This window comes from Cavia porcellus, unplaced genomic scaffold (genome assembly GCF_034190915.1).
Source record: "Cavia porcellus strain 051 isolate PalLab524CR breed Dunkin Hartley unplaced genomic scaffold, mCavPor4.1 scaffold_16, whole genome shotgun sequence".
NCBI classification, from domain to species: domain Eukaryota; kingdom Metazoa; phylum Chordata; class Mammalia; order Rodentia; family Caviidae; genus Cavia; species Cavia porcellus.
In genome coordinates this window covers 42,871,592-42,897,426 of record NW_026947499.1, presented here as the reverse complement: position 1 = coordinate 42,897,426, position 25,835 = coordinate 42,871,592, and the positions used below count along the sequence as shown (strand labels likewise).

The following is a 25,835-nucleotide window of genomic DNA, read 5'->3' as shown; positions in this document are numbered from 1 at the left end:
GCATAGAAAGTGACTATCAGAGACAGAAAGTGGATAGAGAAAGGAAAATTAGCCATTTTTGTAAATGCTGAGATGAATTCAAGCAAATTACGGCACCTCCCTGAGACTATAGGATCTCATCTTTAAAATGAGGTGAAATGTCATTTTGTTTGAGGTATAAAATGAGAGAATATGCATGGAATGCCTTGGCAGGAATTATAAAGAGTAGTTATATATGATAACATATATAAAAGCTTTATTTCTGATAATAAAAACAAAATGTATAAGCTGTACAACTCATTTAAGAGGAGTATAGAAATAACTAAAAGGTCTTAAGAATGTGAATTCACTTTTCTGTTGGAGCATATGGTCTAGCTTGGAACATTTCAGAAATTTCTCTAACAGATTGGAAAGAAAGAGAATCCTGACTGTCCTGTTCATAAACAAGCTTATGATAGTATCAACTGAATTGGTAAATTTTTAAGGCACTCTTTGCTGTTATTGCTTTCAGAGTACACATGGCATTTTGACCTGGTCTAAAAACCAATTTATTTAATTTGCAGTTAAAAAACACAAACCAAATACATAAAATTTATATCCCCAGGCATCTCACAAGCTTCCATTTATTCCTGCACTCATCCCACCCCATCCATTCCCAAGTCGCACGTGCACAGATGCGGGTCACAAATAAGTAAAGATGCAATGCATCTGATGCCCACAGCACTTAGTAGGTACACTGTGCTTCGAGTTTCCATGTATCTTAACTGTGCTGCATCAGGTTGTTATCCTTTGTTCTGGAATACTAACACCAATGTGAAATATGTACCCAATTGTGGCGCTCCACACTTTCAAAGAAAGGCCTCTAACAATCTGAATTACTCGGGGCTCTTTTGAGAAACAGAACCAATAGGATGTGAATGTGTCTATAGGAGGTTTATTTTGAAATATTGCCTCACGTGATTATGGAGGCTGGCAAGTTCAAAATCTGTAAGGTGGACTGATAGGACTGACAGCAAAAAGTACATGCTCCACTTCAAGTTCAAAGCCCATCTACTGGCTGAATTCCCTCTTCTGGGGGTATCTTAGGTACTTTTCTTACTGCTGAGACAAAATATCTAATACCCACAGTTAAAGAAGAATATGTGTTACCTCACATTTAATAGGGTTTCAGTCCATAATCAGCTAGCTCCAAGGCAGAGTGGCACAGCAGACAGGCATCACAGAGGAGGAACAATTCATGGTACAAAGAAGGTAGCAAAAGTAACAAGGGATGACCACAGCCCTATCTTACCCAGGCTACTCAGAGCAGGTAGCACTGAAACGCTAGTGCCCTTGATCCTAGCATTGCGTCATGAATCAACTCTAGCATCACACATTCTAGATCCAGACACCTCTGAAAAAGCCCTCATGTGGTGAGGCTTTTGTTCAATACCTGATTGGACCAGGCTCACTCATGTTGTTATGGAAGATAATTTGCTTGATTCAACATCCAAATGTAAATACAAATCTCATTCCAAAAACATCCTCAGAGAAACGTTCGCAGAGCCACAGAAAAGATAACTAAATAAACAACAGAGCCACAGAAAAGATAACTAAATAAACAAAAGAAAAGAAAGAAAAAAAGAAAAAGTGTTAGACCATATGTGTAAGACCAAACTGTGGCCCAGACAAGTTAATATATAAAATTAGTATCTCAAAGCCTAACCAGGAATGATTATGCCAATTAAAACAAAGCACTTTTCCCTAAATGTATCTTCAGGCTCCTGTGCTGAGACTACTGACTCAAATCTGTAAGCCCACCTGGCTCAGAGTTCTAATGACCTCTGTTATCTGGCATCACAAATCTGAGCAGATAGAAAACAAGAGGAGGCAGAGGATAAGGTTCTGCTGGAGGCAGAAGCCAGAAAGAGTGAGGAACATCACTCATGGCCTGAATGCAAACAGGAGGCACAAAATCTATAAAAAGTAGATGGAGACACGATAAAGGCTCAGCCGCCCAGGGCCTTAGAATGTTGTGACAAATTGTTCTCCCTGCTTTGTGCAGTGTGACTCCACAGACAGCCCAGGACAGCAACTGATGTTCTTAATAATATGCTGGGGTCTCTAAATACCAGCACATTCGCAGTCAGCTCTGATGTGGTTAGGGCAGGAGGAAAGGGGCAGTTTTTAAACATGTCTGAAGGGACACAGCACTAACAGCTGATATCTCAGCCCAAGCTCATGCTGGCAAAGGGTAGGATCTAGGCTACCTACTGGCTCCTTTTTAGATCTCATTTTAAAAGAACTACACTCCAGAGCCGGGCGTGGTGGCTCAAGCCTGTAATCCCAGCACTCCGGAGGTTGAGGCAGGAGGACTGTTGCGAGTTCAAGACCAGCCTTGGCTACAAAGTGAGCTCAAGGCCAGCCTGAACTGCATAGCGAGACCCTGTCTCAAAAAAAGAAAAAAAACTACACTCCATTTTTCTCAGCTCATGGCTTAGATAAAATCAGAGGCCCTGCTCCACAGGCAGCCCTTATGGCTTGTGCCAATCTAAATATGCCATTTTCCCCTCTCACCTTGGTTTCAGAGAGGACTACGTATCTAAACTAGCATTTCTGTAATGCAAAAGTGGTTTCCTGGGGGCTTCTGGGAAAAAGAAAAAAACCGTGTCTCTCTCCCTCTAACCCTCAGTGGTGTCTCACAAGGATGCATCTGGAACTGCTACAGTCATTCTGCTCCTATGAATGGGAGTTTCCAAGTGACAGGAAGGAGTCCTCTCTGTGGAGAGTGAAGAAGCCAAAAGAAAATTCAGAGAGGATAAATAGGGAGATTTTGGATTCTTATCAGATCATAGGGACAGCTGGATTAAACTACTCCTGAAATGTAGGGTTTTAATTTATATATGACAATGGATTCCTTTTTATGATTAAGCCAATTTGAACTTGTATTTTTATTATCTGTGATGAAATCAACCTTAAGTAATATAAATATATATTATATACATAATATAATCTTGAAAAAGGAGAATTTTGACTAGAAAAATTACAAATTAAAGAATATTCTAACAACAACATTTCTAATGATATTAACTAGGACAAAAATTTAATATAAAATTTTAATATAAAATGTCCCAGAAACATTGTCTAGTGCTTTATTTAATCCGCAGGAGAACAGTGTGAGGTTGGTGCTATGATCACTTCAGGAGGAAGCTGAAGTTCAGAGAGATTATGTAACTTTCACAAGGTGGCACAACAAGGAAATGCACTAAACAAATATCTCTAGGATGCCCAGGAAGAGCTTCTTAATACTACCTACCTGTGAGTTTCCTCCAAACCACCAGGGAGACGAAGATTGTAGGACCAGAAGGATCATTATCAGAGCACAGTGGAACACAGCCTTGTATCGTGATGAGGGTAGGATGAGGCAGGTGTGAGGCAGTTTGTTGGTGTTCAGAGGTGACCAGATTTAACACAGCTCTCACCAGCATCCAAAACTACAGAGGAGTTCTGTCAACAGAGCTATGCCCAACTGCTGCCCAGGCTCAAAATAAGGGCTTTTCCCAAGATATTGTAATCTACTTATTTATTCATATGAAAGTCATCTGAATGTCTGTGCCTCCAGCATCCTGCTCAGTGAGCAAGACAGTCAAGGTAACTGCCCCACAGACCTAACAGTTATGTTGGGAATGACAACATTAAACAAAATAATTCTACCTGTCAACATATAATTATGAGCTATACAAAGTGTAATGAACTTGCAACTGTACAAAGTACAGTACAAAATATAATCAGAGAACAATAATAAAGAATGAGAGAGATTTGCTTCAGATTGGGAGACATTGTACAAGTGTGTAGGGTAAAGCTTCTCCATGAAAGTGTCTTGAAGGGAGAACCTTGGTATTTGGAGGGCATTAGCTTGACAGGGACAGATGCACTGTTAGCAAAAGAAACTGCTTATACAAAGAAGCTACTAGATTTAATGAATTGTTTAATGAGTTGAGAGGTCATTGTGACTGCAGTAAGTGGGGTGAGAGGTAGGTAGGGGCTGGGTCACACAAGTATTTTTGCTCACTATTTGGACTTTGGATTCTCAGTCAGTCATTCATTTCCACATTGCACATTTTTGTAAATCTTCCTCCAAAAAAGGCCCTATGTGACGAACAGGGACATATATGATTAATAATAATGGCTAATGTTCATTGAGTAAATTACTATTTGTCATCAACTCATCTAAGTCTTTCATCAACTCTAGATACTACCATTGTTCTCATTTGATGGGCAGGGAAACTGAGGTACACAGAATATCATTTTCAAGATTATACAGCTATTAAGTGGTAGGATAAGGATAAACTACAGCAGTCTGACCAGAGCCCATTCACATTTGTGTTGTTAACTAGTGTGATTCATGCTCATCTCTAGTTCATCCTGGTTGTGTCAGCCACCCAAACAATACTTTAGATGTAGGTGACTAGCTGAGAAGAGAATTTCCCAAACTTGGCAGATAATAAGAACTCCCCTAGGATGCTTGCTAAACACAGACCCTTTTCTTAGAGATCTGAATTCAATGGGTCCACTCTGGAATTTAAATTTTTCACAATTTTGATGAACACTGACTTGTAATTCAGTGCAATGGTTTCTGGGCTGGATAGATCTCAGTTTAGTTTGTTTGTAGTTTTACTGCTTTTTCAGATGCCTGTCTAAAGCCTCAGTTTCCATATTTGACAAATATGGCCAAAGACAGCATCAAGTCCGAGAAATCTTGTATCAATTAAGTGAGCTGCATACAGGGTGCTTTTCAAAGGCTTGCTGTATAGCATGACAAAACAGAAATAGAATTGATATAGGGCATATGACATAGGGATGATATAGAATCTCCAAATAACCCAAATAATGTAAGGGAATTATAACTCCCGACTTGTTAGGTGTCTGATAGAAAGTTCATGTTCTCTAAAATTGAAGAATGAACAACGGAAGTTATGACTAGGTAGTATTTATTGACAGAAAGAAAGCATCTGTCTAAAAGGGATGGGAACAGGTCTTGAGTAGGTGGCCATAGGGAACCCACTTTTCAGTTTCTCAACGGAGTTTTATAGAGTAAAACCATGAGGTGAGATGGGTGTAAGGTTGTACAAAATTATACTTACTTAGGTAATATATATATATTAAGTGGAGATCAAACAGGAACGCAAGTCAGGTAGCAAATGCAGGTGGAGTTGAACAAGGGCATTCCAGGAAGGGGTGGGTTAAGGAGGATTTGGTCCTCCACCTCCAAGGTGATTGATGTATTTCAGAATATCAGTCACTGCTGTCCCTCCTAGGGGAAGTATATGGGTGTAGACATTTCTCTATCCTGAGGGCTGACCTCCAACCAGTGCACTTTTATCTATAATAGAATGTCTGACAGTGACGGGGAAACTCCAGACACTTAAAATGAAGTGTCATAGATCACTGTGGTGGACTTGGAAGACAGGTTGGAGAAAAGAAATGAATCCTATTAGCCAGACAAAGATCGGGACACCCATTTCAACTGGAGTTTCAGATAAAACAGTGAAAATAAGTATAAATATCTCCCCAATATTGCATGGGATATACTTAACAGTAACTTTTTTAAAAATCTGTGATGCCAGGTTAACTTGGGGTGCTGTACTTTCACTGGTTAAATCTGGAAACCCTATCTTCGAAGGAAAGCCTAGCCCCAAAGCCTGAGTCCACGGGTAGCCAGTGTCCACGTGGCCTCCGACACCTGGGATTTGCCAGGCCCCTGGGTCGATTCCAGAGGGGCCGCTGGCGCCTTGGTCTCGCCCAGACAGCACTAGTGGAACCCTGAGCGGCCGAGCCCCGCCCCACCCTTGTCGTCCCGCCCCGAGCAGAGGGCACCAACGGGCAGAAAAGGGCTCGTAGGCGGTGTGAAGTCGCCCTGTGTGTGCTCGCACGAAGTGTTCTCCTAGAAACTCGCTATGTCAGCTGTGAAGGTGGGGAATGTTTTCCACAGAGCCCGGGACAGGACCCTGGACGCGTTTGTCGCAGGTACTGCTGGTCTGCCGCTGGCGGAAAAAAATGCTGGAGTTGCGGAACGTTCTGTAAGGGGAACCTGCGGTCCCGGTGCGTGCGTCTACAGCCGGACCCCTTCGCGGGCTGCACCCGCGCGCGACTGGGGACCGCAATAGAAGCTGGGCTGGCTGCGCTCAGCGGAGAACGCGCGTTCAGGTCTGCATTGATTAGACCTGACTTCTCTGAAAGAAGGAAAGACAGAGGAAAGCACCGGAGCAGAGCTCTGTACCTCTGAAGCTGGGTCCCAAGCCCTGCCTTGGCAGTGTGCCTCAGTTTCCTCAGCTGTAGAACGAGAATCATAGCGAGGTTATGAGTGGCATTGGATGAGCGTTGGGTGCAGGTTAGAAACTGTTACTGTTAGTCGGTACTTTCACCAGAATGCATTTTATACGGCACAGTTAGTTATTTACTGTAAAATGAGTGATTCACTGAAACATTAACAGTGGCCATCAAATAAGGGAAAGCATTCTAGAATTGTCAAGTGCTTGGTCGAGTTAAGTGCTTGGACGTTGGGTTTAGATAATCATCTACCACGCTGTAAAAATGAGTTTGATAGTACCTGCCTTCTAGGATGAATGAGAACGTTAGCAGATTGGCAGTATTTCTGCAATCCAATGTGGCACGTGTCCTGAGTATTAAATGAGAAGAGTATTAGTCCTGGAGTTGTAAGTCGGGACAGAACGTGCTCTACCCCCACCCAATCCCCACCTCTTGAATTTTCTTTCTGTTTTCTGCCTGGAATCAAATTCCTTCCCAGAAGTTACCAATTCAGGCAAGTCTCCCCAAGACTTGATTTTGCTTATCCCCCCAAGCTCATGCTTGCCACTCAAACCTTGTCCTGTTCACCTGTCTCACTAGTTTTCTTGTATGCTTAAAAGAGACAAGCCTTTTTTCGTCAGTCTTGGTACCTGCTCTTTGCTCCCGCAGCTATTGGTAGGTCTGGTGAGCCCAGTTCTTTGACATTCACACTGCATTTTGAAATTCATTCATTTTTGCAGGGAATCTTTGCCTGGCTACCGAATTTGAAGTATGTTTCTCCTGTAAGTCTCTGCTAGACTTTTACTCTTTTTATCCTTTGCAACTCTTCGAGGGAGAGTGGCAAGGTTCTGGAATAGTGTGGGTGGCCAGAAATCTGTGGCAAATACTATCTTGCCATGTTCTATGTGTATTACTGCAACTTGACTTTTTAATTTAACATGATGTTTTTGAGATTTATCTGTAGTAATATAAGTAGTTTCATTTCATTTTCCTGCTGGGCAGTATTGCACCCTATAAATACATACGTTGTGCGTTCTCCCATCCAAGTACTAACCAGGCCCAGCCCTACTTAGCTTCCGAGATCAGATGAGATCGGGCGCATTCAGGGTGATATGGCTGTAGACATACGTTATGTTGTACATTCTGTTGATGGATAGGCTAAGTATCTTCAAATGTGCTTTTCTAAATCTCTCTCCCTTTCCTATGGTGTTCCAAGGAGGTTGACCTCTATGGGCTATCTCAGTGGACTCGATGCTCTCCAGTTTCCCCTTCTGTTCAGCCAGTGGGAAGGCCTGACTGGAGATCAATAAGAGAACAAAGCAAAATCCTATGTATTGTCACACTTTACTCTCTGAGGTTTGCTTTGAGCTGGCTGTATTTCTCCTCTCACTGGAAAGGTGCAGCTTCTCTCAAGACAGTGTTTTGTCCCTCAGATTTTGTTTTTAAATTTGGATAACCATTCTCTCTCTCTCTCTCTCTCTCTCTCTCTCTCTCTCTCTCTCTTTCTCCTCTGTGCAGTATGTGACAGCAGCTCTGCTTCTCTGTCTTTGGGATGCCAAAAAACTGTTCCTTGTGGTTACCCCACAGTCTATCCCATATAGCTCTCTTAAATAAACTCTATTTTAATCTGAAAATGTAAGCCATTTCCTACTTGGCTCCTGACTGATATAGTGCCCATTTAGTTGTTTTTCACTCTTGTTTTATTTTTTTAACCTTTTCTTTCTTTGTTTTTTCTTTTCACTCTTGTTAACAGTGCTGTTAGGAATACTGTTGTACAATCTTTCTGTGGACACATTGGAGAATTTCTCTAGGGCATATACCCAGAAGCAGAGTTCTAAGTTGTAGGGTATAATCATCCCCAGCTTTACTAGATAATTGTCCAATTGACCTCCAAAGTGATATACCATTTACACTCTACCAGTAGTGCAAGAGAGTTTTTGCTTACTTTGTTGTGTCTCTTTTCATTTGGAAAAATACTGTGTTCATATTGCACTCACTAGTATCTTGTGGAGAAAGGAATATGGTATGGGGTATGGCAAGTTACAAGGCCTCAGGGGCTCAAAATCTATGCATAGAGTTGTAGCTCAAGAAAATAGTTTTTGGTAACTGATGGGAACTGAGGACCGATGCAGTGGGACGGTTTGGCATTGGTTCTCCTGGCTGCTAACAGGTCAGGGAGTTCAGAACAGGGTCACATTTAATGGGATGTGTTTGAAGTGCCATCAGGAATTCTGATGCAACTCATGGGAAGTGGCATACAACTAGGGATCTAGCTATGGATGCCCTCACAGAGAGGGGAGTAGGTGGCATTGCTTTAGGAGTCAAAGAAATTACTAAAGGCATAATGGACCCTGTGGCCTTAGTATGTCAGTGTTCAGGGGCAACAGGCACACAGTGAAGGGCTCAGAGTAGAAATAGCCTGAAATTCTGAAAGATAAAACCAGGGACCAGGTTTGGCACCAAAGCTGAGCAGGAAGACTTAGGATGGAACCCAGGATCATGGGTCACAGAAGTCTAGGTGAGTGCTCAACTGGTGACTGTGGCAGGTGTTCCTTAGAGGTGTGTAAGGCCAGTCTAGGCTCTGTGGGAAGCTCAAGCTAGTAAGTTGCCCCTAGGCAGACTTCGAAGGGAAAGTAAAGGAATTAGTTTTGCCCTATTTCTCACCAAAATTCATGCTGCCTGTCAAAGAAGATCAGTTGACTCAAGCAATTGTCCTGAAATCACAGCTCTACTGACCCTGATCTACACTGTCAAAAACAACCTCCAGAATTAGCCACTTTGTTTCTCAAGTGCAGCCTGTCCACTGAATGAAGGAGTACTGAACTCTTAAGACCTTTTTTCCCCAGTGGCCATTCACCCAAGTGACAATATTCCATTAGCTTCCAGTAGTGTGACATCATGTGAGGCTCAGTGTCAGTCTCTTGATCTGTCTTAACAGAATTTGCTAGGCTCTGCCAATAGATGTTTGTAAAATATACACTGTACACATCTCACCTGAGCTCGCATTGCTAAGGCATGTTAAGATACTTGTTTTAATTAGGCAGATTGATAATTACATTTCCTTGACATGTATCCTAATTGGGACTACTTTCTCCTAGCAAGTAAATATTTTTTGAGAGGTTTATCACATCTGTTCTAAACAAATGCTGAAAGAGAAATGTAAAAGATAAAAAATGTTTTAAAAATATATTTGTTTGTAGGTTTTGAATCTGTTTTTCCAATTCATTTTACTGTTGCAATATTTTTCTTTTCTGTGAACAACTCTTGGATGATTTTTCTTAAAGTGATTATTTTTCTGGACATTTTCAACCCCTGCATGTGATTCAGACTAGCCAATTTCATTTGCTAATTCTGAGTATTTTGTGCTTTCCTTTGGAAACTCTCATGTTGAAAGAATAGATTCTCAATAAGCTATAACTTGCCCCATCTCTTGCAAACTTTACCTTAGAACTTTTTTTCTTTTTACAGAAACTAAATCTATAAATATTATCTAGTCAAACATGATAGAAAACATTGTGGCTTAAACAGTTACAACAGGACAATGAATTGAATCTTCATTTGTGCCTTAAATTTAAGCCTTATTAATCATCTCTAACTCAAAGAGGATTTTGTTAAATAAAGTTTGTAGGTGGTCATGAATTTGCAATGGACACCTATGCTGGGTACAGCAGACAGACTTTAGTTGCAGTGATACAGAGAAATGAAACTCCCAGCCTACTAGATGGCCAGTACAAGTTTGTGTTCTCTAAAATTGAATAAACTTCAGGAACAATGGAAGTTAAAAGCAGAATATATATATTGAGAGAAAGAAAGCTGTCTGGGAAAGAGACAGAAGGGGTCCCAAGTGGGTTACCAAAGACTACCTTTTCTAGGGACTTTTATAGAACAAAACCACGAGGTGAGGTAGATCCAAGATAGGGAAAACATGGTAACTTCCAAGGCAGACTGGCATGAGGTGGGACAGAACTATGGTCAACCAGGAAGATTAATTATTCAGGTAAAATTGACCAAATCTAAGACAAATGGGGAAGTGAGTCACCTAGCAAGTTGTTTTCTTAAAGAGCAGTGACTCTTCTGTTGGGAGTTGGGATGGTGACTCCTGGATTCCTCAAGGTGATCCCCACCTATTTAGAAAATCATTCCCTGATGTTTATACTTAGGGTGTGGTTGCATTTGTTTTGTTTTTGTCTTGAGATCTGGCCTGTAGCAGAGATGTCTGTCTCCTCCAAGGTTGCAAGGTATCTGGTCTTCTGCACTGGCTCCATCCAAGGACCTAGCCCTGTCTGACTGCCTATAAAATTTCTAACTCACTACCTGTAACAAAGTTGATTGTAAGAGTCCCTGCAGCCAATAAACTGAGTGTAAACAGTTTCCTATTTAATGGTGATCAATTGACTGACTGACTAAGCTATAGACATAAATTGTATTCTGTACCTCACTTTTTTTTTTTTTTTATGAATTTTTTGGTCTATTGTTAGTTGGAGTTTCAGAACTGGTCTTGGGAGCTGCCCGCTCGCAAATTATTTTTTTATTTTGTTTAAATAACTCTACTAAATTTAATTGGTCAAGGAAATATCCTTTAATAATCTCCTTGACTAAATAGGAATGTTGGTTATTTATCACTTCCTCAGTTAAGAGGTAGAGTGACCAATGTACATTAATGTGTGTGTGTGGGGTAATCAGCTTTTCATTACTGTGATAAAATACTGGAGATAAACAGTTTATAGGAGGGAAGATTATTTTGGCATGTCTTTTAGAGACTTCAGTCCATAGTTGGCTAGCTACATTACTTTTAGGCCTCTGTCAAAGCAGAAACTTCTTGGCAGAAGCTATTTATCTCCATGATATCCAGGAAGCAGAGAAAAAGGAAGCCTCAGAGAAAGCAATAAGACCAAGTACACTCGTAGCCCGTGATCCACACCCTTCAATTGGGCCAACCTCCCCTTTCCATCACCTTCCAGAAATGCCATGAGATTGTGACCTCATCATTGGATCAATCCACTTGATGAAACTGGAACCCTCAAGATCCAGTCACTTCCCCAAAGTCTATTAGCTGGCAACCAAGTCTTTACTACATGAGTTTTGGGAGACAGTTTAAATCTAAACCCTAACATTCTGCCTGTGGTACCCAAAGTCTATCCCATTATGCAAGGTGCATTTAGTTGTCTCCAAGAATTATCAGTCTGAACAGTTTTAACATTTCTTGAAAATCTGTGTCCAAAGTCTTTGAGACTTAAACTAAACTCTTGACTATGAGCTAATAAATGAGTAAATAAATAAATAGTTATATACTACCAAAATACAACAGTACAGAGTTCACATCTCCAATCCAAAATGGAGGAATGGAGACATGAAAAGGAGGAATAAAACCAAAGTCTAGGTAAATCCTTTAGCTCTATGTCTGTCATCTGGGGCAAGGTGAAGGGGTAGTAGGTGATAGAACTGTGGGGGACCAGCGGTGGCTGAAAAGATAAGAAGTATGAAATATAAATGACCTTTATTTTGAGAATGCAGGGAGAGACACCCTGATCCCCTGAGGCGCGGCATCCCCCCCTCCCCCCGGGTTGGTGATCTTTCCATCGAACAGGTGGAGTGGAGGCATATAAGTAGCCTAGGTTTGGGGTGGAACCTAAGGGGGCATTAGGGATGCACAGGTAGCCCATTAGTCTTTGTTTGGTGCCATAAGTAAATTTCTAGGGGTGGGGGAGATGGAGCTCCTTGGTTCCGCCTAAGGCTTTACCGGCTACAGTGTCCTGTCTGGGTCAAAACTCTTTCATATCCCGTCTTATGATTATTATTATGAAAAGGGGTGAAGATTTCTCTCTTTATTGCTTCCTGCTGGCTGGGGGCACTGTACTGGGGTCTAGGGGAGTCGATGGAATGACGGTTGATGCCCAGGTAGTAGTGGTTGATGCCCAGGTAATAGCTGGTGCCAGGTGTTTTAGCCAGGACAACTTCACTGGTTAATGCACGTATGTTAGACTGGAAAAACAAAGAGACAAGATGTTATGAGGAGACATGGCACTGTCATATTTAAGGACCCAGGTGGAAGGAAAGGTGCTTTTGATTTAGATATGTCATTATATCAGGACCATGTTGAGGTAGAAACATTTCCACAGTAAGGCAGAATTCTGAAAAATAAGTGTGAGGGTAGGAGGAATGAAGTTATGAGAGGTGATTACTCCCCCATCTGAAAGGGTAAAAGTTAAGAGAGTAAGTGGGTAAAACTTGTCTCTGGTCCAGGAGCTGAACTGGAAAAAATAGGGGGAGCAGGGAAGGCAGTGGCTGTACCAGTATAGGGAAGGTAAGGGCCTAGGCTTTCAGGGATATCACGTTTAACCAAACAGCTGATGGTAGAAAGAGCTAAGACAGTTGTCACATAGAACATTATGAAGATGGTCTTACGCATGATGTGGGAGTCTTTAGGAAAGACTGTTAAGAGTCCTGCTGTAAAAATGATCATTAATAGAACGTAAGAAATTAGGAACCAAAGTCGATAACAAAAACATGACAGCCTGAGAGTTGTGGCTTTGGGGCCTTCGTAAGGCAGAGATGAGTAGGCAACAGGATGGTTAGATCTAAGGCTGGAAGGGCATCACTTAGCCAAGTGATGTGAAACCATGATGGCAGTCTAGTAACTTTGATCACTGTTGAGGTTGCCAAGAATACCAGCTATGGGTCGCTGTAACCTGGTTGTAGTTCTTGGAATGATTTATTGGTGAATAAGAAAGGAAGGGGTGGTCTAATATCATTGAGGAGAGGTTTACTAGCAATAACAGGTGTAAGCTGTTGAGACCTTAGTGTCTGGATCAGCCTGTATAAACACAAGGGAATAAAAAGCATTTTTAAGATTTAGGACTGTAGAGTGAGTGGTGGAGGGAAGATTTGGCACCACTGGGTGGACTGGGAAGAAGCAGTCTGGGACCTGCGCAAAATAGGCCCTGTTTGTAAATGGCATAGGTTGACCTTTAATACCCCCTAGAGTTTGAGGATTTAATATAGCAGCTGAAAACTCAGGAAGAACTCTGTACATATGGCCTCTATGTCCACAAGTATAGAGAATGTCTTACCTGTGGCTTTTAGTGGGACTTGGACTCTGAGACAGACACCCACAAAGTGGGCTGTTGTTGGCCCTGAGCCCCGGTCAGTCTTTGGCAGCAAGTTTAAGCAGATCTGTTGGCAATGAATCTGGTAGTGTTGGCATTTCCTGTGAGGGCTGGAAGTTAGGATGGCTTACCCACTCTCTGGTGGCTAGGGTAGTCCAGTAGCCCTGGGGTAAGGTCCCAAAGAAACGCCAGGATGGGGCCCTCTCTTGCCCAGTGTCTTCTGCTACATTTGAGGCATGGTCTGGGGGGGGGGGCCAGGCAGCTCCACCTTGTGTCGGTTTACCTGTCTCCGAACTCCAAGTGTCACAAGTGTTATTGTTATCTCTGTTGTTGAAAACATGAAAAGCCATATTAAGGTCTCTATGAGGTTTGAAGGTCAAGTTTTGCCTTTTTGTTTGGGATTTGGACTACAGTAGAAGGTATCTGTAGAATCAAGTAAGTATGTAGTAGTCAAATATAATCAACAGGGTATTTATAACTTTAGTAATGACTTCTCATAAAGGAGGACAAGGTCCTGAGAACTTTAGGAACTGATATGTTATTTATGTCATATATATGAGTATCTCTTTATGTTATTAAAATGTCTAATGCCATCTGCATCTGAATTTTAGAGGATGGCCTGTTTAATTTTTACTGTTTTATTTAGGAGAGAAATCAGTTACAGTGTTATTTAATATCGGTTGAATATAGTTAATTATGGCTCGGTGGAGGGCTGAGCCAGGGCAGGCAGATAGCTGGAAAAGGCTTAAGTTTGGCTTCTGCCGCAGTGTTGGTTTTGTTGTTTTGTATGTATCATACAACCCTTGTCCTGGAAAAGAGCTAGTGGTCCCCAGCAAAAGGAATGTATAATTATTTTTTTAATTTAAGTTGTTAAACATCTAGATTGTATATCTCTAAGTGTATATCTGGATCTAAAAGAAAACATCTGTCATGGCTGGAACACAATAAAAGGCAGCAGAAACAATCTGAACTTTATATCTGAAAACACGAACAGCATCATATCAGCAATATAATGAGTTATCTGTTGCGCCTGCCGACAGAGCTGCACTTGAGCTTGGGGGCGGGGACTGGTCTGGTGTGCATGCAGAGCACATCCAGCATGGGGGCGGTGCATGTAGAGTGAAGGCAGGTCGATCGTCAGAACGTAGCTTGTGGGGCGGGCTGGGACTGCCCCTGGAAATGCGCACAAGGCTGCAGTGGCCATGGCAGCAGCAGCAGTGGTGGGCAGCACATGGGGCTGGAGCTGGGAGGTGTAGTTGGGATGCTGCGTGAAGCTGGGGATGCTGCGTGAAGCTGGGGCTGCTCCCAGAGGTGCGGCCGATAGCTGACCTGCGCGGAGCTGAGCCACCACATGGAGGAACCACTCGTTGCAGGACGCGTGGATTAGGGTGCTGGAACTGCTTGCGGGGCGTGCAGATTAGGGCACAGCATTAAAGCTGAACCTGTGTGGACCTGGAGCTCTGCATGAGAGCCGAGATATTGCACCGAGTTGGGGGTGGCGAAAGCCTAAAGCAGTAGTATCTCCCAACACTGTTTGGGCTGGAGCGCACTTGAGAGGTTAAAGTAGCTGCCCTTATCTCTCAACACTGTTTGGGTGCACCTCCCCCATCTTGGCGGGGAATGGGTCAGTCCACACAGCGCGCACGCTGGGGGGGGGGTGGGATCTGGGAGGAAAGGAGATGGTGAGAAAGCTCTGAAAGGCTGCAAGGAAAGATGCTATTATCTTTTTAAGTGTGGGGAGGGGGAGGGATCCTGGAGGAGCAGGAAAGGACACACATTCCCAAAACAAAGGCTTAAAGATAGAGAGTTTTGTAAACTTGTCGTCAGTGTGATAAGCCATAGATAGGTATGGTTTTTTGGGTGGGGGACAGGAAGTGGTCCTCAAGATAAAATCTGGTGTGGGGTCTAGCCCACGGAGTTATAGCCAGATGAGGCAATGGACCTTGGTCTGCTAAGTTTAAAGTCGTCACTTTTTACTCTAGACCGATCAGTATTTTATGGTTCCAAAACTCATAATAATTGGCTGTCACCAATATATGAGTGGATTTCACGTGGGTTTAGTAACAACACTGCCCATGAGAACTTAAAAAGCTCTGAAGGATGTGAGAGTCTTTCAGTGTGGACATAGGCTGGCCCAGGAAGACTCTGCCTTGGGCTATCCCAACCCAAAGGATGTGAGAGTCCCTCAGTGTGGACACAGGTTGGCCCAGAAAGACTCTGCCTTGGGCTATCTAAGGACATGAGAGTGTCACTCGAACCCATGGAAAGGGGGAGAAAACCTGCCTGGGGCCTGGCCCAGCAGCAATCTCCGGGGGGTTGCTCACCTGTGGTAAATTGGGTCAGTGTTGTTTGTGAACCGGCAGTGACAAGTTTACAGCTCCTGAGTGTAGAAGTGAGGAATTAATGCAGGATGCAATCCAGTCCTGGTCCTGAACGGCAGGGGACTCAAAATGAGAAAGCCCCAGGAGTCTCTTGTCTGCCGTTCCCGGTCAGGGAACCATATGATAGAACTACGGGGGACCAGCAGCAGCTGAAAAGATAAGAAGTATGAAATATAAATGACCTTTATTTTGAGAATGCAGGGAGAGACACCCCCGATCCCCTGGGGCATGGCATCTCCCCCTGGGGTCGGCGATCTCTCCATGGGACACGTGGAGTGGGGGCATACATGTAACTTAGGTTTGGGGTGGAGCCTGAGGGGGCATTAGGGATGCACAGGTAGCCCATTGGTCTTTGTTTGGCACCATAGGTAAATTCCTAGGGGTGGGGGAGATGGAGCTCCTTGGTTCCGCCTGAGGCTTTACCGGCTATAGTGTCCTGTCTAGGCCAAAACTCTTTTCAATAGGGTGTGATTTCTAAAGGGCTTAGGAAGCTCTGTCTCTGTGACCTTGTTGGGTGTAGCCCCATGACCTTTCCCCTTGGCTGGCTCTGCTCATTGCATGTGGCTTTCTTCAGCAGTTGTTCCACATTCCTGGTACCTCAAACTTTGCAGTATCTCCATTACATTTTTGGCTCCACTTTTGTAGCTTTATGCATTTCTGTCTCAGGAACTGTGAGCAGAGACTTCAACCTTGTCACACATTGTGTTGCCTTTCAGGACCACCTCTGAAATCTGGGTAAAAGTCCTCATGACTCCTAACTCTTATGTTCTGCATGCCTGCAAACCAGTATCATGTTGATGCCAGTGAATGCCACTGGTTCAAGCAATTATTGGGCCCACTTAGACTATGGTTGCAGAAGTCTCTGAATGCCTAGATGAAATAAATCCCTCCTGAGGAGACAGTTCCCTAGGTGACTTGACTTGAGCAGGAGTTCTAGGAGTTCTTTTTACAAGTGAAAGAGTTACACTTTTACATCCTTCCATGGGTGGAGTTTGACCAATTCCTGTGATGTTCTCAAGGCAGCTTTCCTTTTGTCCCAGTGCAAAGTACTTGCATCCCTTTTAGTGGCACCAATGTCTTCAGCCATATTTTTCTTGGTTGCAACTCTATACATGCTTCTTTTTTTGTCTTTTCATTTTTATCGGTACCAGAGATCGAACTCACGACTGCTTGCTTGCAAGGCAGGCACTTATGCCGCTGAGCTAAATCCCCAGCCCCATATACATGCTTCTTTTATGGAAGATTTTCAAATCTTTCTGCTCTGCTGCTTCTGATCCTCATTGAAATCTGGTTAAAAACAGCCAGCAATACCCCTGCTACAGCCTGAATGCTTCACTGCCTTGCAATTGCCTCCACCAGATAAATTAGTCCATTGCCTTTAATTCTACTTCCTATAAAATCTCCAACATGGATAAAATGTGGTCAAGTTCTTTATAAGAATATAACACAACACACATATCCTGTAGACTAGTTCTCAGTAGAATCTTCGATTTCACCTGAAACCTCATGAGCACATTCTGTTGCCATTCTTGTCCACGTTCTGGTCTTTTGAGTTCATACTGGGCTTTCCCTTAAGCTCTCCTTGTCATGTTCTAAGCTTTCTGTAGCCATTTTATAACATGTTGCCAAACTCTTCCCAGCCATGTAGTCAGGTACAGTCAGGGCAATGGGCTGTCTTCTGGTCCCAAGTCTTTATTGGTTAAGGTTCACTAGAGGAACAGAACAAATAGAATATAATTATAGAAGATGTATTAGATTGGTTTACATGATCAGAGACTAGATAGTCCTACTTTAATGCTTAAAAGCCAAAAAAAGATCAAGTAGCTGTTCAGGCCAAGAAGCTTGAATCCTCAGAACAAGAAGGATTAAGGATGCACCCTGAGTCTGAAACTAAAGATCTACAAGATCCCCGGAAGGTACTGATGTGAGCATGCATTGAAGGTCTGAGGAAGCTGGAGTCTGCTGTCTGTGGCAGTGAAAGATGCATCCACACAAGCAGAACGAAGCTTACAAGTGCAGGCTGGTTTCCTCTTCCTGCTTTTGTTCATCTGAGGTGCAAGCCTGTTGGGCAGTGCTGCTTCATTCAGAATGGGTCTTCCCCACTGAGTTTTCTGGCCCATATGCCAGTCATCTCTGGAAACACCCTCACAGACATGCCTAAAAGTATGCCTTACTAATCTTCCAGATGTGTCTCAATGCAGTGCAGTTAGCAATTAACTGTCATAGGATATGTTCACACTATGACATTTTCACGAGACAAATTTCCTTTTATTTTTCAGTATATTTTTTCCTTTTTATTTTAATAAACTTTGTTGAGATGTAATGTGTGTACCCTAACAGGCATTGATTTTAATTTTACAATTCAACAGTTTTTAGTAAATTTACAGAGTGATGCACTTATAATCTCAATTTGGAATATCTCCATTTCCCTCAAAAAAGCAGTGTTCTCATTTGTAGTATGTGTACATGTTCTACTCCCAGCACAGGTAGCTATTAAGTACCCCTCTAAATGCGCACTTTCTGTGTTTATGTAAGTGGAATCATGATACAGTCTTTTTTTATGGCTGACTTCTTTGCATCAGTATGTATTTGAGGTTCATCCATATTGTATGTAATGCATTGTTCCACTGTATCAACAACATTTGGACTTTTTATATTTATGAACGCTTACCCATCGAGACTTTTCTTTGTCTTTTATGAATCTATTATAAACAACCATATGCAAGACTTTATATGGATAGATATTTTCATTTCTTTTGGGTAGATGCATAGGACTAGAATTCTTGAGTTGTATAGTAGCTGTGTTTAACATTTGAGGAACTGCCAAATTGTTTTCCAAAGCACCTAACCACTTTACATTCTTTCCAGCGATGTATATGGGTTCCAATTTCTCCATGTCCTTGCCTGTTTAATTATAACCATCCAAATGGGCAAGAAGTAGTGTATCACTGTGGCTCTCATTTGCATTTTTCTAATGACTGATGATGTTGAATATCTTTTTGTGTGATTAGTGATCATTTGTATATCTTTGAGAAATGTCTGTTTAGATCTTTTACCCATTTATATATATGCATGTGTGTATATGTGTGTGCATTTGACTGTGAGTGTAATAGGATCTTATTATCTAGCCCAGGCTGGCCTTGAAATCAGAGTTCTCCTGCCTTAGCCATTCAAGTGCTGAGATTACAAGTGTGTACCACCATACCTGGTTTATTTATTTATTTATGTTTGTTCATTTTATGTGTCTTCTCTCTTTCTTTTTTTTTAAATTTTTAAAAAATTTTTTATTTAAAAGGAAAAAGAGAACAAAACAAAACAAAGCGGTGTAAGGGTACAAGTAATACAGAACTACAAAAAAAAAAAAAAAAAAAAAAAAACCAGTAAGAAATCACCAGTTAATAGATTACACATTATTGTTTTAGAGATAGTTGCTCAAGTCACAGTATCAAAGCATACAAAGTGAACATTCAAACAGAGAGACTACAAACAGTTGTGTTCAATGATCCAACCAAAAACATTAATACGGTCAGCTTCTCTTTCTTTTTTGAGACAGAATTTTGCTATGTAGTTTGTACTGGCCTTGAACTCACTTTATAGCTCAGGCTGGCTTCAAACTCACAGCAGTCCTCATGCCTCAGCCTGCCAAGTGCTTGAATTATAGGTATGCTCCATCATGCCTGGCTTTTTGTCTATTTTAAAATTCTGTTGCCTTTTTTTTTTTAAAATAGTCGTAAGATTTCTGTGTATATTCTGGACACAAGTCCCTTCACAAATATTTGATTTGCTAGTATTTTTCTCTGTTCTATGGATTGTGTTTTTACTTTGTAGATGCTACTATTTGTTGTAACAAAAGCTTTAACTTTAAAAAAAAATATTTTGAGACAGGGTCTCAGTAATTTGCCTATGTTAGCTTCAAACTTGCAATCCCTGTAACCTACCGAGTAGCAAAGATTACAGGAGTATGCCACCATGCTCAGCCTCAAAATTTTGCATTTTGATGAAGTCCAGTTATCAGTACTTTTATTTTTTATTGTTTATGCTTTTAGTGTCATGTCTGAGATATCTTTGCCTAATGCCAAATTATGAAGATTTGTTTCTATATTTTTTTAGGAATTTTATAATTCAAGCTCTTCTATTTAGATCAGTGTTTATGTTGAATTATGTGTGTGTGTGTGGTATGAAGTAAGGATCTGATTATTAGAAAATTTCCATCATTACATATTTTTTAACCACAATAGAAACCTTATAGTTACTAAGAAAAAAATTAGAGAGAAGATCCGTGAAGAATTATTACTTTTAACATTTCATTTTAATGTAGACCATATATATGCATATATTTACCAGTCTTTTGAGGTTGGGCCAAAGGCTTGTCTTAGACATAGGTTTGTGCATGGGCCTGTGTGTGGCTTTTCATGCATAAACACCATCCAAAGATAAATATTTTTTGCAGTTATGGTTTTGTCCAGTGACACATAGTCAATTAAAAATTACTTGGGAAGCACTCTAAGTAAAGAACTAATCATGGTTTGTATTTTTTCCTTCAAATGTTTAATATTTGCCCTTCAACACCTCATGCAATGGTATTTTATTTTTACCACTTGCCTTTATTGAGTCTTCCCAAAGCATTCATCTTAGTTTTATTGTAAACTGCACTTTTTTACATTTATGTCTCTCCAGCTGACATTTTGTTCAATTGGGTGATTTAAAAATATGTGACGGCATCAACAGACTTGGAAACAACTCACAACAGACACGTAGTGAACAGACAGGTGTTTAAGTGTGCACAATGCAGGAGGGTAGAAGGCTGCCAAGGCTTGAGCCCCCAACTTGCCCCAGACCCTTGTTGGTGCCTTTTAGAGGGCTTCGGGGGTGCTTTTCAAAGGTTCCAGGCAACCTAGTGAAAGTTTATTAAGAGACTGTCTTCTGAGACAACTGACAACTTTCATGTTTGTGACTTTTGTCAGACTTATCAGTGGGGAAGGGGCTGTCACATGGCATCGGGACATCTGGGACATCAAGGAGCCCTGGAACTACTGCCTTCCACCTCTCGGAACTAAGACCAAGTATGATACGGAGTAAAAGAATGCCCAGACTCATGTCATCTTGTTTTAAAAAGAAAAAGAAACCCAGCCAAACTGATGCTTCAGGCCCTCAATTGCACAGTGAAGACAGTGTTGGCTTGATCTGCTTTAAGGTTCAGCTGAGGTCACGTGTACCTTGCCTTTAGTTTGAGTTGACTTTGTCTACCTACAGCACTGAGACATTTGGTGATTTAGGTCCCCATGCTACTAAGCAGACAGGTCCAGATAAGAGTTCTATTTTCTAACTGCCAGCCCTGTGGCTGTACTTGCTCCTAGACCATATTGGACCATCAGCCCAGACTGCTGAGCTTTATCAGACTTTACTAGATTTATCGGAAGTCAAAGGTCCTTTCTGGCTTCTGTGTCTCCTGTCATTTTCATGTCCAAACTGTCTTAAGTCTTGTGCATTCAACCCCTAGAGCACACTGTGGTTGTGTGCACCCTTGTCTTTCCCAGTTCTTATCACAGTGATCCCAGCTCCTTTTCCAGCAGTCTTCTGTGGCTGCAAAATCACTCTGCAGCATTCAGAGTGGTTGCTTTAAAACAATGCAGGATCTTTCACCCCTTGACATGCCTTTCTTTGCCTCTCTCTTTTTCCTCTTTAATGCATTTCGTTTCTTCAAATTAGAGTTGAAGATTATTGTCTATTTGTAAATTATGTCCTTGTTGCTTTGACCTATTTTTTTTTCCTTTGTGACACTAATGGAAACTCATAATGGTGCATTTCTTCCTGTGACTTCACTGTTTTTTCCCTACCTGTACATAGATTCCAGTCTAGCACTAGAACAGTGGCTGGCAGTTGTGGAAATTCAGTGATCATTTGATATTAAACAGATTGACAAACATGAATGAATACTTCTCTGCTTCTCTTGTATGTGTGCCTAAGGGACGATGGATTCTCTGGATAAAACAGAGCTGAAAGTGAGATGCTGAACAAACCGGTAGAATCCACAGTATGACCACCACACCAGGCAGACCTGCAAATATGTGCCCTATTCAGAGCATCTGTTACAGAGGGTTTTGCTCATTAGGTACATAGTACCATGTACTGGAGCCATGGCTGCCCGGAGAAGGGCTATCTTCTCACCCATGGCCTTTGTGTACCTACAAGGCTACATCTGCCTCCAGCCATCCCCAGAGCTCTGCTTAGGCTTGCCACTACTTGCTCCCTAGCAGGGAAACAAAAAAGTAGGGGTGCAAAACTCACATCAGTCATCCGCCAAAACAGGGAACATCCAAATGGAGTTTTGCTTCTAAAAAGTGGAAGAGGGTTCTGGAAATGTCTTTTACCCCTTTAACTGTTGTCCAGCACAGTATATGCTGAAAGCCACCTGGCCTAGAAGTCCTGGCCATCTGCTGTCTTGGCTGTCTGGGGACTTGCAGATAAAGACTTTGGCAAGTCCCCCTTCCCCGGATGGCAAATGTGGCAGCCAAGCCATGACTCAGAAGATTTTGTGTATCTCAAAAAACCACCTTTTGGATTCATTTAGGCTAAGAAAAGAGAGGCTGGGTAAATTTACTTGGTGGTTGAATATTTTGGAGACTCTCAGGATTGCTGTCCCACTTAATTAATGCAGGCGGGGTGCAGGCTCCTGAAAGATACTTTTTTTTAAAAACCCACTCTTCACATGCCATACCATTCACCCTCTTAAAATGTACAATTCGTTGGGCTTTTAATACATTCATAGAGTTGTATAACCATCACCACAGTCAATATTAGAACATTTTCGTCACCCCACAAGAAACCCTGTGCACCATAGCTGTCACCAGCCCCCAATCCCTAAGCAACCACTAATGAAGGACACTATTATCTGCTGCATTAAGTCTGACAGTTTTACTGTGAGATTGTTAAACCAGAAAGAGTCCCAGAGTGGTAAATATTGTTTAGCTACTGTTTTTTACTACTAAAATAAGATTAGTCCCCTGAGAAGATGAAGGGTATTGCTGAAGACATTTGGATTGTGATTCACTGTGCAGATTGCTACTGCAAGGAAGTGCAAAAATTGCATTTCATTGGTATTTGCTCTTTAGCCAGAAAGCCTCCAGGCTGCTGTAAACCTAGCCATCTTTGTGGTTTTGTAATTAAAGCAGTATCCACACTATGTGAAAGAAAAGATGCAAAGACAAAATATGTAGTTATATAATCTCATCAGGTCTTTTCTGAAGCCTACTATATAGTGTAGGAACAAAGAGACAGTACTGCAATAACCTTGTTTGTGCAGAAAAGGGTTGAGGTGACTGAACAGTAGTCATGGTAACTAGCAGTTGCTTACATTTGACCACTTACTTTATGCCTAATCTAAATGTATTAAAGTTACTAGTTCTTTTTGAGGAAGGTTCTGTTGTATATAAGGAAAATATGGTCCAGAGAATTAAGGAAATTGAGTCATGGAGAAATGGGGTTTGAATATAGGGCATACAGGCCTCAGATTCTAGATTCCATGGTTCCATGATACCATGTAAGGGTTTTAGGAGATGGAGAACCAAAGTCAGGCAGTGGCTTTAAGCCTCTCACAATCCCTATATGTCCTGGTGTGATCTCACCCTTTTGATATCATAGCAAGCATGTATAACTAGCCTAGCTGTATACTTTGTTGTTCATCTCCTCCACTATTCCATGAGATCTTACTTAGGGAATGGAACATGTCATCTTGGCTAGTATTGAATTTCAACCACTGCTACAACTCATCATTGTAGAATGGATGCCCAGGACTTGGGTACTTGAATGAGTGAAGGAGGCCAAGTTGCATCTGCCTACAGAGGAGGGAGGCAGGCACTGTAGTGTAGTGGGGCTGGGCAAGGTAGATGGGATTTCAGCAGAATGAAAGGGAGACCCTGAAGGAAGAGTGGGAAGGGTGGGGCTTTGGGGGCTACAGAGAGAAGTCTATTTTGGAGGGATTCTGTAGCATACCTTGCGTAGAGTTTCTCAATCTTAGCATTACCAACATCATTGCCTGGGTCATTCTTTGTTGTGGGTACTACCCTGTGTATTGAGAGATGAGCAACATCCCTGGGCTCTGGGATTTCCATAGCAGTCAGTGTGACATCAAAAGTGTCTTTACATTTAGTACTATCTAAGTTACCAGTGATTTGGGGTGTCAAAATCATCCCTTGTCTAATGGAACTAGACCCACTGATCTAATAAGACAAGGATAGAACAGGTGGAAAAGCTTTGGGCTCCTTTTAACCCTCAGTATTACAGTAAGCAGTACCATTGTCATTTCTGCTTATCTCTCCACAAATATTTACTTTTGCCTACCACCAGCACTGAATGATCTGTGTTGACAGTATGCAGAAGTGGGAAGCAAAGCTGAGGCCTGCTTTGAGATTTGAGAATAGGAGCAAGGCTCTAGCAGGGCTTTGACAGAATAAGGGGTTAGGAAAGCACACAGCCTACCTAAGCTGGGCTGAAGTGGGATGAGCTGTTCCTCCAGCCCTGTTTCAGATAAATTGGACTCTGTGGGCTGACACTGGTGGGACTGGAAGCAGGGCTGCAGCAGGTAGCTAGGGATTGCTACAATTTGGCTGCCTATATCTATGCACTGACACATAATCCCAAGATCTGTACAATGAGGAACTAGACACCATGGTGGGGAAATTGGAAACGTGGAGAAAGATGAATGAAACATGAATGAAAGATGACGAATTTGCTTCTGGAGATGTTGAGTGTAAGCTACTGAATCCACGCTGTGGGGCAGGACTTGTCCAGAAAACCCTATGAATACTACACTCTACTGATTTTTATGTTAAGTCTTCAGCTTCTTAATCAAATGGAGAAATATGGCCAACTAATATTCCCAATTCATGTATTGAGTCAGAAAAATTAACAGCAGCCAATTCGAGTTGTTGAATATTCCTACACTGTCATCATGTGATCTTGTAATGGTAAGAATCTGTATTCAGACTGCTCAGTGTGATAGCATTTTAACTGTCTTCTCAAAATATATTTAGAAAACTGTGACTTTCCTTTATAAAAACTCAGTTGAGAGTTATTTATCATTGTACTCCACCTTGAATTATTTGAGGTTGAATGTAACAGATTTTACACATCATGAGAGAACAAATTATTATAGTGTAGGTATTAATGCCACAATGACTCTGCTTGGCCTTTTCCTAGATGGATGATGGAAACAGTGATTCATTTGCTTTTAGGAGTACACTTATTATAATCAGTGGCAATGCCAAAAATCTATGAAATTTCTAATTCTTGATATATTTTTTAAAAATCAGCTTTCATTGACAAATGTGCCCAAAGGTACAATAAAAATGAGTGAAAGGAAATATATTGGCAGAGACAAATCCAAGAAAACATTTAGTTTGTGATATTGTTTGACCAGACTGTAAGGAGAATTGCAATTTGAATGTCTTTGAGGCAGGATTTTTGACCCATAAGTAAAGTCTCATAGGGAAGATTATTAATAAAGCACTGTATGAACTCTTACAGCCTTTTCAGAGGCTTCTCTGCGTGCCATTACTTTGTACTTGGTTAAATTATTTAAGGAAAACTCAGATGTTTTCTGTGCAGTTTAATATCACCTCAAATCCACTATTCCTTACTTTTGAAAGATGGTTGTTGTGGCGATTTGTTATCCAAGTGAAAGTTAGAAGAGGCCAAAACTCGTTAATCTGTATATAATAGGTGAATTGGATTTCTAAGGCAAATTTTTCTTTTAAAACTATTTTAAAATCAATTTCAAAGTGTGATTTAGTAACGGAGAGCTTTTTTTTTTTTCTTTGCCTCATTTAGATAGATACAGGCACTCATAGTTAGATGCATCTTTGTTGTAATCTCAATCTTGTGATCACCTTTTCTGAAATCGAGCTTATGGGAGAATGGGCAGTTTGGTCCCTTCACGGTTTTGTTACACCTTGGTCAGTGTATTATTTATTTATATTTCTTTTTGATACAGGGTTTTGTTATATAGTTCAGGCTGGCCTTGAACTCACTTTGTAGTGTGGGCTGGCCTCGAACTCGTATAGATCCTCCTATCTCAGCCTCC

General features: G+C 41.6%; 1 protein-coding gene across 2 annotated transcripts in view; it reads left to right on the top strand.

Annotated features, from left to right (window-relative positions):
* The first annotated feature begins 5,787 nt into the window (after positions 1 to 5,787).
* Positions 5,788 to 25,835, top strand: part of Cpped1 (calcineurin like phosphoesterase domain containing 1) — a 136,216-nt gene continuing 116,168 nt past the window's right edge. The window contains exon 1 of one of the 2 annotated variants that reach the window (XM_003478168.5): positions 5,788 to 5,985. In XM_003478168.5, the coding sequence (XP_003478216.2) occupies positions 5,916 to 5,985 (70 nt within the window). In that variant the 5' untranslated portion in view covers positions 5,788 to 5,915. Of the gene's footprint in view, positions 5,986 to 6,143; positions 6,350 to 25,835 lie in introns of those variants that run through there. The other variant, XM_063226564.1, reaches the window with a different exon arrangement.